The following is a 14,086-nucleotide window of genomic DNA, read 5'->3' on the forward strand; positions in this document are numbered from 1 at the left end:
CGCCATCTCTGGCTTCACTGCGAGTTTGAGGCCAGCCTGGCCTACATGAGAGCCTGTCTCAAAAACCAAACAGCCAGGCAGTCACGGCACATGCCTTTAACCCCAGCACTTTTGGTAGGCAGAGGCTGGTAGATCTCTGTGAGTTTGAGGCCAGCCTGATCTACAGAGCAAGTTCCAGGACAGCCAGGGCTACAAAAAGAAACCATGGACAGGGTGTGGCGGGGGGTGGCAAAGAGAACCAACACTTCAATTTCACAGATTCTAGGAAAGAGACTTGGGGATCCCCAGATCCCAACACTAACACCTTCAACATAGCTTTTAGTGCTGTTTCCCACAGAAAATATTCTTTCAAGAGAAGACAAGAAGCCTGCGTCCTGTGAGCCGTCACTCTCCACTCCCTCAACCATGCAGGCCAAGCCCTGACCTGGGAACTCAGTTCCTAGCCAACACCAGTCTGAAGTCACAGCCAATAATGACCCCATCCTTCCGAAGGGACCACGCTGCCCTGATAGGTAGCTTTCCATCAGACATCAGCAAAGACCTTCTTCCCAAGTGGGGAGATCTTGCCCTTCCTGCTCATCGTCCACAGCTTACAGTCATGTTCACAACTGGTACATGAAAACGTCAGCAGCAACTGCAGTGCCCCATCAGCCTCCCTGTTCTCCGGGTGCCCAGCCTGCCTCTGCTCCACTCTCCACACACGCCCGCCCCTTCCCAGGAACTCACTCAGCAACTACTCTGTTTCACTTTTCTTGGCCATCAGCTATAAAATCTTGGAAGAGGCATACAGAATTGCCTTTGTAGAGGACGAGTGAATTCCAGGAAAGGCCACGTGGACCTGTGGATGACAATAAAGGACTGGCATCTTGTCATGCCTAGATGAAAGGCATAATGATGAAAAACTCCCCAAATTTATCAAAGACAAACACAGACTCAAAGAGCTCCGCGAGACACAAACAGCATGAATCCAGGAAAGCCCCACACAGACACACACTAACCACACGGCTAAGACAAAGACAAAGGACACCCAGAAGAGAAACCCAGTCACTGCCTGCCAGGATCAACAGAGCTCTGGGCTCCCCCAACAACATTGAAAATCAGACAAAATAGACCAACGTCTCCAAAATTCCACACGAAAATGAGTTCAATCTAATATTCGAGTTTGGGGGAACAATGAGAGGCCTTGCAAACATGGACGAAGTGTATGCTTCATGTTCCTTCCTTAGGAGGTGAACCACAAAGAAAATAAGTGATACTGGGGAAAGGCTCACGAGTGTCCACGTGTGTGCGTACAACTACGCCTTCCAAGCAACAGGTCTAGGGACCAAGGTACCAGCTGGGAATGGGAAGGGGCACCTGAAACAGCAACAGATCCGCTAAGACAGGTCTCAGCAGGGGTGGGGGTGAGGGGTCCAGGTCATGCTGACAGCACAGCAGGTGGGAAGTTGACTGCAATAAGAAAAACCAAGAAAAGCTCATCCTAAACTCCAGGCAGAGTAGCAGGGAGCCCTGCAATTGTGGGGAAACAGCACAGTCAAGAACAGAACCAACAGGAGCAGCCTTTCCTAATAGGACTTCTAGTACTATTTGACTCTCTGTGTGCACGCTTTAGTTTAGACTTTTTATTTTAAATAAGATTAATCAAAAAACGTGGTGACAGGTTCTTTATCTGGAAGGCAACTTTACCCACAAGTATATCAACATCTTCCGAGGACTTCTCAAGCCTGGACATCCCATTTCTGGAAACTCCTAAAGGACCCTGGCACTAAGTGAAACCATGTGAGGGGCTGTTCTTGCTACTGTCCCTTGAAGAGCGCCACAAGACACGACATCAGTCTTCATGTCTCTTTGCTCCATGGACAGACAATCCCAGGATCGGAAAACAATCTCGAGGATCCCAACCATACACGACTGCTGACTAAACCACAAGGCCGACTATATTCCTGCAAATCAGAAACGCTGATATACGATGGGGTCTCGACCTCCACTGTCCTAAAACTTGTTGGGTAGCTCACAGCCATCTTGAATGTCTGGCCTCCACTTCCCCAGTGCTAGGATTACAGACTGTGTCGCTCAGCACACCCAGTCCCCGTGGTGCTGCAGGGCAAACCCAAGACTTGGCACACGCTAGGCTGGAACTCCACCATCTGCCCTGAATCAGATTACAGTTAGAAGCCACCTATGCAGACTAACAAGGAGAAACCTTTCCAGTATCAGGCCACACTGTGGTGAACAGAGCAAATCACACATCTGCCCACACTAACTGAGCAGCAACAGTGAACGTGGGAGCCTGTGGGTAAGAAAAAAGCCATTTCCTCTTCAGAAAGATAGGTCTGTCTGGCTAAGATAGGGCTCATCTTATCAGTGCATGTGGTTCTGATAAGCCACAGTGCAGGGAGGGCAGGAAAGTCGAGGGGCACAAGTTCCTAAGGTCTGGTCTACCAGGAGGAGGAAGGACTGAAGCTAGCTAGCCTCCTCTCTTGAACTTCAACCCCATACCTTCTTCCCAACTAAGGCTGCAGGCGCCTCTCAGTCCAGCTGCCCCCACAGTATAGAGCAGAGGCATTAGGGGCCTGCAGCACAGGTAGCCTATCCACTGCCCATTCTTTCCCTACTGGCCTCCACAGCTGATTCCCAGGGAGAGACCAACTAAGTGAGTCTGTGCTGTGTAGCAGTTTCTCTGAGACTGAAACAATGCATATCCTTAGACAGAATGTAAAAACTCAAAACAGCTTCTAAGGCCCTGAAACTGACCAGATTCAATAGGCCCTTCCTTCCCTGAGAGCAAGGTGCTCAAAGTCCCTCTCAGGGCCAGGCAGTTAAGAAAGCTGAGACAGTCGAGCATGATCATGTATGTGCCTTTCGTACACACTCAAGAGGCAGAGATGCGGGCAGATCTCTGATTTCCAGGACAGCCAGGGTTACACAGAGAAGCCCTGTCTAAAAAACAAACTAACTAAAAAAGCCAAAACTACACATACAAGAAAGCCAAGACAGCCCAGCTTCCTAGAAGCAAAGACCAGCCAAGCAGCCTGAAACATAGAGATCAGCAGGGCTGCTTGGAAGAGGCTGCTCAGTCCAACCGGTCCACCTGGGAAGGACGCTCTCCAACCTGCTGAGCTGCCCAGTGAGCTCCAGGTCCCCAGCTTTGTGAGCTGTCACCATGCTGGAGTGGGCTTTGGAGATGCTGCTGTCTTTGAGTTGTTTCTGCTCCTGTAAGTGACCCCAATAAAACTCACTGATTCACCAAGCTGGACTTTGGCGGTATCTAACTTTGGTCTGTCATGGGCCTTATCAGGGATGAATAGAGGTATGTGTGTGGGTGGGTGTGTGGGTGGGGTGTGTGTGTGTGTGTGTGTTTGCATGCACACGTGCATCTCTCCAGGAAAAGCTGTCACACAACAGTGTGTCACCTCTGATCTACTAGAAATCCCTACAATTAGTTTTATTTCCTCCTAAAATTATGGCAATGAATAGAAGAGAGAGCCAACAGTGAGGAGAACAGGAAGAATCAGTGGCATTCCCCGCAGAGGCTAACTCCAAGTACCAGGCCGGTGTCAGGTGCAGGCTCACAGCTGTAATCTGCTCTTAGCAAACCCTATCTCCCAAAGCCTGTGTGGCTTCATTTTGGGAAGACAGTGATAAAGGGGAGGAGCCAGAGGGAGGGATGGAAAAGCTGCTGGCATCACTGTAAAGCTTCTGGATGTAAATGTTTTCCTTTAGACCCTTGCCATAAACCCTCTGAATCTCACAGCACTTAACCGTGATATGGAGAGGAGTGCGGCTAAGCACCTCCCAGCCGGGGTGGCTGTATGACACCGACAGTACTGCTGGTCAGGCAACAGCAGATCTCTGTTCTCCTTCTCCTTTACTTACTATCCCCTTCACACACACACACACACACACACACACACACACACACACAACCTTGATGCGGAGCCCAGCCAGACTTTCCTTCCAAAAAACTACATTCTCCGACCACCACTGTCATCCCTGACAGCACAGCACCCTGGGAAGGCTCTGCAAGACTCTCCGTAGACTGCTGGGCTCCAGCCACCCTCCCTCAGGTGAGTATCAAATAAGAACACATGCTGCCAAGAGCTGTGCTAGGTGCTGGTAACATGGCTGCCCTTGGGCTTCTGGTTCCATGTTCTGGGTCTGGTTTCATGGGTGCAGTGAGTTTGGGGAAAGCTGTCTGAACCTGAGTGTGCACTTGGATTAGGTGCAGACTCCTGTATGTAGGACACGCTGAGCCTCCTGCATGGAGACAGTGCCACAACAGAAATACAAAAGCAGACGTAACACAAAGCTCGCAGCTCAAAGAACCTTTGTAGTTCTCTGTGCCTTGTAGTTAGCAGACACTTGAGCCTTTGCTAATTGACTTATTAGTAGAGCACTGCCTACTGGATAGAGTGTAAATCAGAGAGTGCCTTTCAAGGATTCCTCCATTAATTAGTTGTGTAACCTTGAATGACTAATTTTTGATTGAGAAAATACATAATAGCAAAAGGGCTACTTTGAAATTAGGAATGGCTCTTGAAGATTGTATCTTATTAATCATAATGTCATCTCTCCATTTTATAATTAGTGGCAAACACAGTACAGGGTCTGTCTCCTCTCTGAGTTTTGGCGCGAAGCCTGGTCACTAGGCTGTGCAGAGCTGGGCAGGTCCACCCCAGGGACTGGCTAGTGGTAGGACCTTTCAGCCCCGGAGTGGATAGGATCCTATGGCAGAAACTATCGCCCACAGCTGGCCATGTCCTCCCTAAAAGCCTCACAGCCCATGTGCCTACAGAACAAACCACATCCTGCTATGATCAACACCAGAAGAAATACTTTACAGCCTACTTGGGGGCTTGGCTGGGATTCATGGCTGAAAATACAGCCTCCCGGTTTGTGTCCACTGAAAAGGAGGGAGGGGGGAGACTACAAGTGGCTCTGCTATCCTCCCTCAAAAGAGACCAGGGACACTACCTCAGGACACCAGCACAACAAGACAAAGAACACAGTGTTCTAAACCATCAGTCTCCAAAAGCCTCTTGAGCTATGCCATAGCCCACACTGGTCACAGCTAACCCCAATTGGGAAGGCTCCAAGCTCGGCCTTCCCAAAGTAGGTCACGGTCCTGCAGTGAACAATGCCCACCTGACCTTCACCATACTCACAGCGATGGGCTGTGATCTGGGGTTCCAGTTTGGTCCGCCCAGTTAGTAGCAGGCTCTGTGCATGTGCTCTGCAATCCACAGAGCCAGGCCAAGAACAGACAGATGCACTGAGATAGATGCACTGTCTCAGTTGATCTGCAGCCTCTGGGCTCCCAAATAATTCTTTGGGGTCAACAGAAGCACCATGACTCTGACAAACCTCTGCTAGCACCCAACTACTCCCCACTTGCAGGCACACACTCCAGTTCCAGCATACTGGCTTCCGTTCAGCAGTCAGCTTTGCATCCTGCCGTCAGACAACCACAGGATGCACACCATTTAGTGGACTGTTTTCAGTATTACTGCTATAGCATTTAATGTCGGCTGTAAAAGCAAACGGCCTTTCCCTGCTTTTCTGAAAAGAGACCGGAGTCGTTTCCAGAAGGCAAACAGCATTTTTAAAGCAGAGGAACAGGGGGGTGTGTGGGGGGGGGGGGGCAACAAGAGCAGGAAGAACAAGAGCCCCAAGAGCTTTTTATTCCTGGGGACCAGCCAACGAAGCCTTTATTCTTTGGCACTCGCAGCTCATGCCCTACCATCTGCGGAGGACAAGTGACAGAAAGGCCTCTGTCTTTACTTTCTCCTCAGAGACCTGATTGACTCCGTCATGTGATCAGGTGGTACAAACAAACAAACCAAAACCAAAAACAAGCAAACAAACAAAAACAACAAGCACAGGTCTAGTATTCAGGCTCCATCCAGAGCCCTCCTCTCTGAGGCCCAACTCAGGCAGCTCAGCCCCCCCTCCTACAAGGCCACAGCCACACTCCCAGCTTCCAGCAGAGCTCTGGGCTATGCTTCAACAACTACATACTGAAGGTCTAATTTGTTAGCAGAATGAGAACATCATGCATTCTACTACCTGATGTCTGCCAGACATCATCCCTGAGTGCACAGCAATCCCAGAGGCCAGCAGGCTCAAAACAGCTAATGGGGCACACTTGCTATGCCCCTCCTTCAGCCACACAGGTGGGCACAAGAGGCACTTGGTACCCTGTTGTGCTAAAAAGGCAGGGGGTACTGCACAGGAAGAGGCCCACTTGATACTATAATGTAAAAATTCCTCCGTTGGAACGTAGACCCAAGCTTGACAGTGTCAAGAGGTAGAACATGCAGGAAGGGATTAAATCACAAGGGCAGAGTACCTAAGGCCAGAAATGGAGACCTTCCTTGTTAAAAAAAAAAGGGGGGGGGGGGGCTGCAAACAGGGAGCTAGACCCTTCTGCACTGTCCCACCAAGTGAGGACAGTAACCAAGACATCATCTCAGAGGCAGAAATCAGACACCAGGCACCAGGCACACCATCTGCCACCACCTGGATCTGAGTTTTAATTCTACAGAATTGTGAACCATAAACCTCCATGTTTACTAATTGCCTACTCTCCTGTATTTTGTTATGGCAGTACAAACACACTAAAACAGCTTGTGGATGCTGGGGTTGGAGTTGAGGCATGTTAAATAAGCTCCCACCAAAGGCCACCAGTCTCTGTCTGGAGCTGAGCCCAGGGTCCCGGTAAATCCCTCCGAGCTGTGAGAGAGATGGTACCATTAGCTCCTCTCAACAAGAGGAAACAAGGCTCAAAGCAGCTACGCAGGCAGAGTAAAGCTGGGATGAATGAAGCTAGGGTCTTGATGAGTACACAATTTGTTGGTTTCTAGTGACAGCACAAAATACTGAGATCAAACACAAAACCCAAGTTTGTAGCCTTCTACAAGGCCACATATTTGAAAGTCACTGGATGGCAACTCGCCCCGCGCCATTAAGTGATGCTTCCCCACAGTCTGGTACTGTGACTAGCACCTCTACCACCTCTCATTACCTCACTGGCCAAGCTGCCCTATAACCTCTATAACCTCTTGACAGACCTGTGTTCTTCTTGGCTACTGTAACCAACCTGACGATCAGGACCCTTCCCTGTTCTTACACCTACCTTCCTCTCCGCACCCCCAGGGTCCTAATTCTGCTCCCTCCCTCCAGTCTAGACAGGCCTTTCCAGCTTTCTTGTGGAGGTCAGTCCTACTCTGAAGACTTCAGAAGCACCACCCTATGTAACCTAACCATCCTCTCCCAGCTGCCTGGCCATGCCTGAAGCCTAAAGCACTGGTGGCCACACTGGATGGACGGTGCCCCAAGCACCTCTTTTGGAGAACAGAGCACACAAAAATTGCCCCCGTGCTAACAAGCAAGTATCAGTTCAGGGTCAAACATGGCAAATGATGGCCAGGGATAACTGAAGCCACTGAAGCCCACGCTGCACACCTAGCATGGCCTGCAGAGCACTGCAGCTGGAGTACAGCGGCTGTCTTCTGCAATCCTCCGGCCAGACCTCAGGGTCAAAACAGAGCCAGGGCTGCTAAGGGAGACCCAGTCAGGGCTGTGCTAGCTAGCCAGAGGATGTGCTGCAGAGGATGGGCCTCACCTGACTGCAGTCCCCAAGCTAATCCCCGCAAGGGGTAAGCCATGATCTCATCTCAGGAGAGACTCCTTGCAGTGGACCTAACCCTGAAGAGTTCCCAAGCAACTCACTGAACCAAGGAAAGTGTTCACTGCTCTGCTTGCAACTTGAGACTTTCCCGCCACCCAGGGCATCAATGGGATGATGGATTCTGAGCATCAACTGAAACAAGTCATTAACATTCTTTGTTCTTATCCCATGTTGTGAAGTCACAACAGCCCAGACCAGCTCCACCTCTCAGTAAAAGCCAAATACAAAGCTCCCGGTTTAGAAAAAGCATGTGTCCTTCTGCACAGATCAGCCCAGCTGTGAAGCAGCACTCGGGAGGCAGAGGCAGGGGATCCTGAGGTTGGGGCTAGCCTGGACTACATAGAGGCTAGCCTGGACTACATAACACCACCAGTCTCAAAAAAGAAACCCTGAATGGGGCTGACAGAGGCTGGGAGGGAAACATCTGCAGCTGAGGTGTACAAAGCTCCTGAAGAGAGTGGTGGTGACTGCTGCTCAGCCCTAGAACTTGACTCTGTAGACCAGAATGGCCTCAAACTCTCAGAGATCCACCTGCCTCTGCCCTGTGCTAGGAATAAATGAGTGTGTCACCATCATCCAGTTTTACGAAAATGAACAGTCATACTTCACGTAGGTTCCCAACTCCGCCATGTACTCACAGGACAACCCAGGGCAAACTCTTCTTTTGTATCTCATTTTCCTCAACTTCAAATACCAGCATTGTGAGAGATATATTTCAGACTAATATTTCAGATATATTAATGTTGTCCTATTTTTACGACATGGTACTGTGAAATATCTTTTACAAGATGTCTTTTGAAAGCACCGTTGTAGTTATATGAAGACAATGTACAAATGTTGAAGGTTGTCTATAATTTATTTTCATTAGTAGTTGTTTTGAAAAATTAAACATTTGTATTTTGTTACAAAACAAACAAACAAACAAAGCAGATAGGGGGCTAGCGGGATGGGCTCAACAGGTAGACAAAGGCACTTGCCACCAAGCCTGACACCCGGTTCCATTTCCAGGACCACGGTGTAAGAGAAGAGAACTGACTCCCACATTTTACTTTGACCTCCACATCTACACTGCTGCATGCACATGCGCGTGTGCACACATGTAAATGCAATAAAATGTTTTAACGTGGGATTCAAATGGAGATTAAATGAGCCAATTAACTGGGAACTGCTGTAAACCATCCTTAGCACACTGTAAGCATGAATATGGCTACCATCATCTATCATACATGGCATAATGCTTTGCTTAACACAGATCAATTTGCCTTTTCTATAAATATATTTACATACAAATATGAGCTATTCAATATTTCAGAAGTGTGTATACTACCATTATATACCATGTACAGACACAGCCGTACACCAACAAATTTTAAAAGGAAAAATATAGAAACCTAATAAAATAAAATATTTATTAAAATAAATTAAATGATAAATTTAATTAATTAATTAAAATAAATTAAAATACAATTTTATTAGGTTTCCTTGAAACTTTACTACAAAATAAAGGTCATTGCATCTAAACCAATAGTTTGCATGGTAGGTGCCCATGGGAGGGGCTGACACTTACCAATCCAGCATTCCAGCCGTGCACAAGGCGTGGTCTTCACCACGTCTGGAGGATCCACGCCCACATTCAGGCACAGGACCAAGGCCACACTGACCGTCTTCATCTGGAAGCACAACAGAAACACTGTCTCAATGTAAACTCCAGAGACGTCCAGAGAGCATGTGCCTCCTGCTGGCACCGTCCCCCTCAGCCACCCTTGGACTGCTTCCATGCCCCAGGCTAGCCTACCTCTGAGGACTGGGCAACGGGCTGAAACCGGTGCGTCCTTATAATGAATCTCCAGACACAGAATCAACTGATCAGACGACAACACATCTTGAAGAGCTCCGTACACTATTCCTACCTGTGCGCCCACTGTGCGGAGGGCAGGACGACGTAGCTCTTATTAGTACAGCTGAACACTGTGTAGGCTACACATACTATCATGTTCATTCAGATTCCGGTGATATTTTTAGCTAGCTTCACATTATCCACATTACATTCCTTTACTATGTTTTTCTCTATTGGTAATCGATGTCTGTTTTTGAGACAAGCTCTCTCTACATAGTCCTGGCTGTCCTAGAACTTACTATGTAGACCATGCTGGCCTCCAAATTCACAGAGATCCGCCTGATTCTGCCTCTGGTGCTGGGATACAAGCACCTTGTACCTTCTGCTTTCTGGCAGACCATCATCATCTGATATGCTTCCTCCCACCCCTGTTCCTTTCCCACTGCTCCAACTTTAAGAAGCTGCCCCACCCACCCAGCAAATCTTAGCCCATGTGCTTCACCAGCTCACACAGTGTGCCAATCACTGCTCACAGGTGCTAGAAACACCTCAGGAACCTGAGATGAAGATACTGCAGCGAGCACAGTATGGCACACACCTTCAATCCCAGTGTGGGAGAGTAAGAATTTGAGCCTGGACTGCACAGTGAGACCCCATCTTGGAAAAATAAAGCCGGGGCAGGCGGAAAGAGGAGGGAGTGCATTCAAACAGAGCACCGGCCCTTCTCCTTGCCATCCTTAGAAGTGCCAGCATGCAAGTGTGTTCACTCCAAATCATCATCAATGCTCCCTGAGCTCCAGTCATGCCCTGCACGTATGTGTATGTACACATGGGCCAACCTGCCTAGATGCAGGCTGCACATCAAAGCTGTGCTTCCCGGGTGGCACGGGGCAGAGCCACACCCTCTGTTACCTGACATCCTCCACCTCTGGGTATTCAAAGCCTGGTCCTCTCTGCCTGGGACACGCCTTCTCCAGCCTCGCCTACTCTCTAACTTTGTCCTTGGATCTCGGGGACTCCCTGAGCACCCCTCGCTGCACTGCATCTAAAGGAAGTTCGGCATCTCCCTCCTGGGCAGACGGCCCAGACCGAGCACTGAGTGGGTAGGCACGTGCTTTAGCCTAGCATTTGATTCTGTCCCACATCCTACCTGTAGCTCATCTGGATAGCATTCCGACAAATGAGACAAGGTGAGGATTCTCCCCCTCAAAACAACCAGCCACTTGTCCCAGTCCCATCCAATCTTCTCCCTGACCTCACGCGTCAGGACCGCCAGCAGGTAAATGATCCACTGGCCAGCATTCCACTACACAGGGACCGTGCTCACGCACCTAACCTTCACCTTGTGAGTTAGGCATTTTCTTATTGCTATGACAAACGCCTGGCAAAGTTAATTTAAAGAAGGGAAGGCTTATTCTTGCTCACAATTTGAGGGTACAGTCCACCTTGGCAACAGAAGCATGAAGCAGCTGGTCACGTGGCATCCACAGTCAGAAAGCAGAGAGTAATGAACTATGTCTGATGCCTTGCTTCCTTCCCCGCCCCGCTCTCTCCAGTATGGGGAACCAGCCCAAAGAATTGTGGCACCCACACTCAGGGTGCGTTTTCACTCCTCAGTTAAACATTTTGGGAAACATCTTCATAGACACACCCCAGGGCGCCCTTCCATGGCAATTCTAAATCCACTTAAGTTGACATAAAGATGAACCAACACACCTTACATAATAACCGAAGGCCAGGTTTTCTTCAAAAATGTTACTTAAGCTATTAAAACCTGTTTTCCAAACTAATCACTTAGTCACTTAAATTTTTTATTTTTATATGTATAGCTGTTTTACCTGCATGTATGTACTGTACTACATGTGTGTGTAGTACATGAGCCCTTAGAATTGGAGTTGCAGGTGGTTGTCAACCGCTATGTAGTTTAACCTGAGTTAACCCGAGTCCTCTGAAAGAGCAGCAGGTGCTTTCCATTCACTAATCTAGCTCTCCAGCCTCTTGGTCACTGTTTAAATCACGCTGGGATTTCAATTAAAACTGCACTAACATTTCAACCAAACGTGACAAGAAGCAGCCTTTTCACATACTCCCTCTCAGACAGGCACAGCGTCTCCCCACTGGCCAAGTTTCCTGTCGACTCTGTCAGCAACACAGAAAAGGAAGGAGACTTTGCGGTCTCCTATCCAGGAAGCCCAGTATCCCATCCAGATCATCCTGTCCTCCTCGGATCCACTGCCCAGCACAGCAGCTTCCAACCATTTGCTCATGTGTGCTAAACATGTAATGATGGAGGAGGGTCATCTGTCTATGTGTTGCTTTCCTTGGTTAATAAAGAAACTGCCTTGGCCCTTTAATAAGACAGAAAATTAGGTAGGCGGAGTAGACAGAATTGTGGGAGAAAGAAAGCAGAGTCAGGCAGACGCCTCAGGCAGATGCCATAGCTCTCCTCTCCGAGAAGGATGCAGGCTAGAATCCTCTCGGTAAGCCACCACCTCGTGGTGCTACACAGATTATTAAAAAATGGGCTAATCCAGATGTGAGAATTAGCAAATAAGAGGCTGGAACTAATGGGCCAGGCAGTGTTTAAATGAATACAGTTTGTGTATTGTTATTTCGGGTGTAAAGCTAGCCATGCAGGAGCCGTGTGGAAACACAGCCCACCGCTCCTTCTACAATGTAACTACACATGCTTCTTACTGGTTCTCCTGTGAGTGTGCACACACCCTAGTACACTGCCTGGACCTCATCCTCTCTCACGGACTGTGCCTCCTGTCTCTCTCTGTATTAAGTCTTACTGGGTTGTGCAAGACTTGTGAAATAACACGCCGAGAGCAGCACAAAGGACAGCAGTCGTCCTCTTCTAGAGGCTGCCGTGTGTCCTTTGTTCAGCACAGATGCTAAAGGCTTTGGGAACAGAATGTTTCCAGCCTTCCTCTCTCCCGGCACGCCCACCACCAAGAGCATCTTCCATAGAGCAGCACAGAATCATCTTACTGTAAACCTGAAAACAGGCTCTTTACCCACTGTCAGGAGGAAAGGTGAAATCAATCAAAGGGTAAAAATACCTGCATTTTCTAGTTAGCTTCCAATACGTAAGTGACCACCATCATAACCCCACAAAGCTGATCAATTACTTTACTGCACACTCAGCCTGAGGACAGGCTATCTAAAAGGAGAAGCTCCCTGCAAACATCTCTGCCATCATACTGAGACAGCTCTAAGCCTCCTCCGCTGCTGTAACAACGGAAGCTACAGGGTTTCCGTAAAGCACAGAATCAGACCTTGTACCAGGCTCCCAAGTCATGGCTTTGCTCAGTCATCACAGCCCTCCTTCTCCACAGACGCAGCAATCCCTACAGTTTAGGTTCCCTAACGTTACAAGACTGATTCCCTGCTCCAGGCGTCCCTTACTCGAAACCATCTACAGTCAGAGAGCAGTACATGGGAAATAAGAGAAACAAACAGCCCACAAACTCCGACTGCACTCCACCGGGAACTCTCCATCTGTATTAGAGGTGCAGATCCTCCATTAAGTCAGCTGACGATGCCTGTGTTATCAGACAGTTCCCAAGCACAGAAGAGCAAACTGCCAATCAGACAAGACAAAGAGAAGCCAGAGTGTCCCTCCCTTCCAGACGAGGCTGAGGCTGGTGGGGTAACTCAATAGGTAAAAGTGCTTGCTGTCAAGTCCAAGGACCTATGTTTGATCCCCAGTGCCCACATGGAGAAGGAAGAGAATCACTTCTGTCAAGTGCTACCCTCTACACTGTGGCATGGCACACTCATACATTCACAAGGAGGGGGAGAACTGTGAAGGAGAGGCCCACATTCACAGAGCCTTCATGAGTGGCGGGACTGCTTCGCTGTTCTGCTGTGCTGTTGTTACACTTTCTGTACCTCCTCTCCTTTACAGATAACCTCATAACAGGTATTTACAAAGAAGAAAACACAGTCTAGATAAGGGCTCTGTGTTGCCCTGAGCTTCTGGCAGCCACTGAGAACACATTACCAGAGGACCAAGGGAACTGCCACAGACCGATTCCCATGGCTGAACTCTACCCACCGGTTTCTTGTTATGTCCTTAAACTAACCTCCTGCCGCCCAATGAAGTCCAAAGGAAGGACCCTTATCTATGGCACTCCCAAAGAGTGGCTCCTGTGGGGACGAGCTCAGCTGCAACTGCCCTAACAGTTTGCTCTCCCAACACCTCACCCTGCAGCCCTGTGCACCCAAAGAGGAAGTGACGAGATTACCCGGCTGGTGCTGGCTCAGTGACTTGCCAGAGTCTGGAATTGCTCTGCACGTGCCATCAGCAGTGGCATCTGCTCATTACGTGATGCTAACAAGGCATCTCAACTGTAATTTACGCTCACCTGAAAAGGCACAGGAAGGGAGGAGTAAAAGGGTGGGCCCTCGCAACTCCCATGGCAGCAAGTCCCATGTTAGATACACCTGGCTCTTTCCCACACCAAGAACAGAGAAGGGAACCAACGCATTGATGTAGCGTTCAATCTGACTTATTTATCATAGTTCTCAGTAAATATGTTATGAGTTAATTA

General features: G+C 48.8%; 1 protein-coding gene across 1 annotated transcript in view; it reads right to left on the reverse strand.

Moving 5' to 3' along the window:
- Nucleotides 1-14,086, reverse strand: part of Rptor (regulatory associated protein of MTOR complex 1) — a 294,241-nt gene that overhangs the window by 223,137 nt on the left and 57,018 nt on the right. Inside the window, 1 exon segment of the mRNA XM_038328288.2 lies at nucleotides 9,258-9,360. Within this exon segment, the coding sequence (XP_038184216.1) occupies nucleotides 9,258-9,360 (103 nt within the window).

Source organism: Arvicola amphibius, chromosome 4, assembly GCF_903992535.2.
Source record: "Arvicola amphibius chromosome 4, mArvAmp1.2, whole genome shotgun sequence".
Lineage (NCBI taxonomy): Eukaryota > Metazoa > Chordata > Mammalia > Rodentia > Cricetidae > Arvicola > Arvicola amphibius.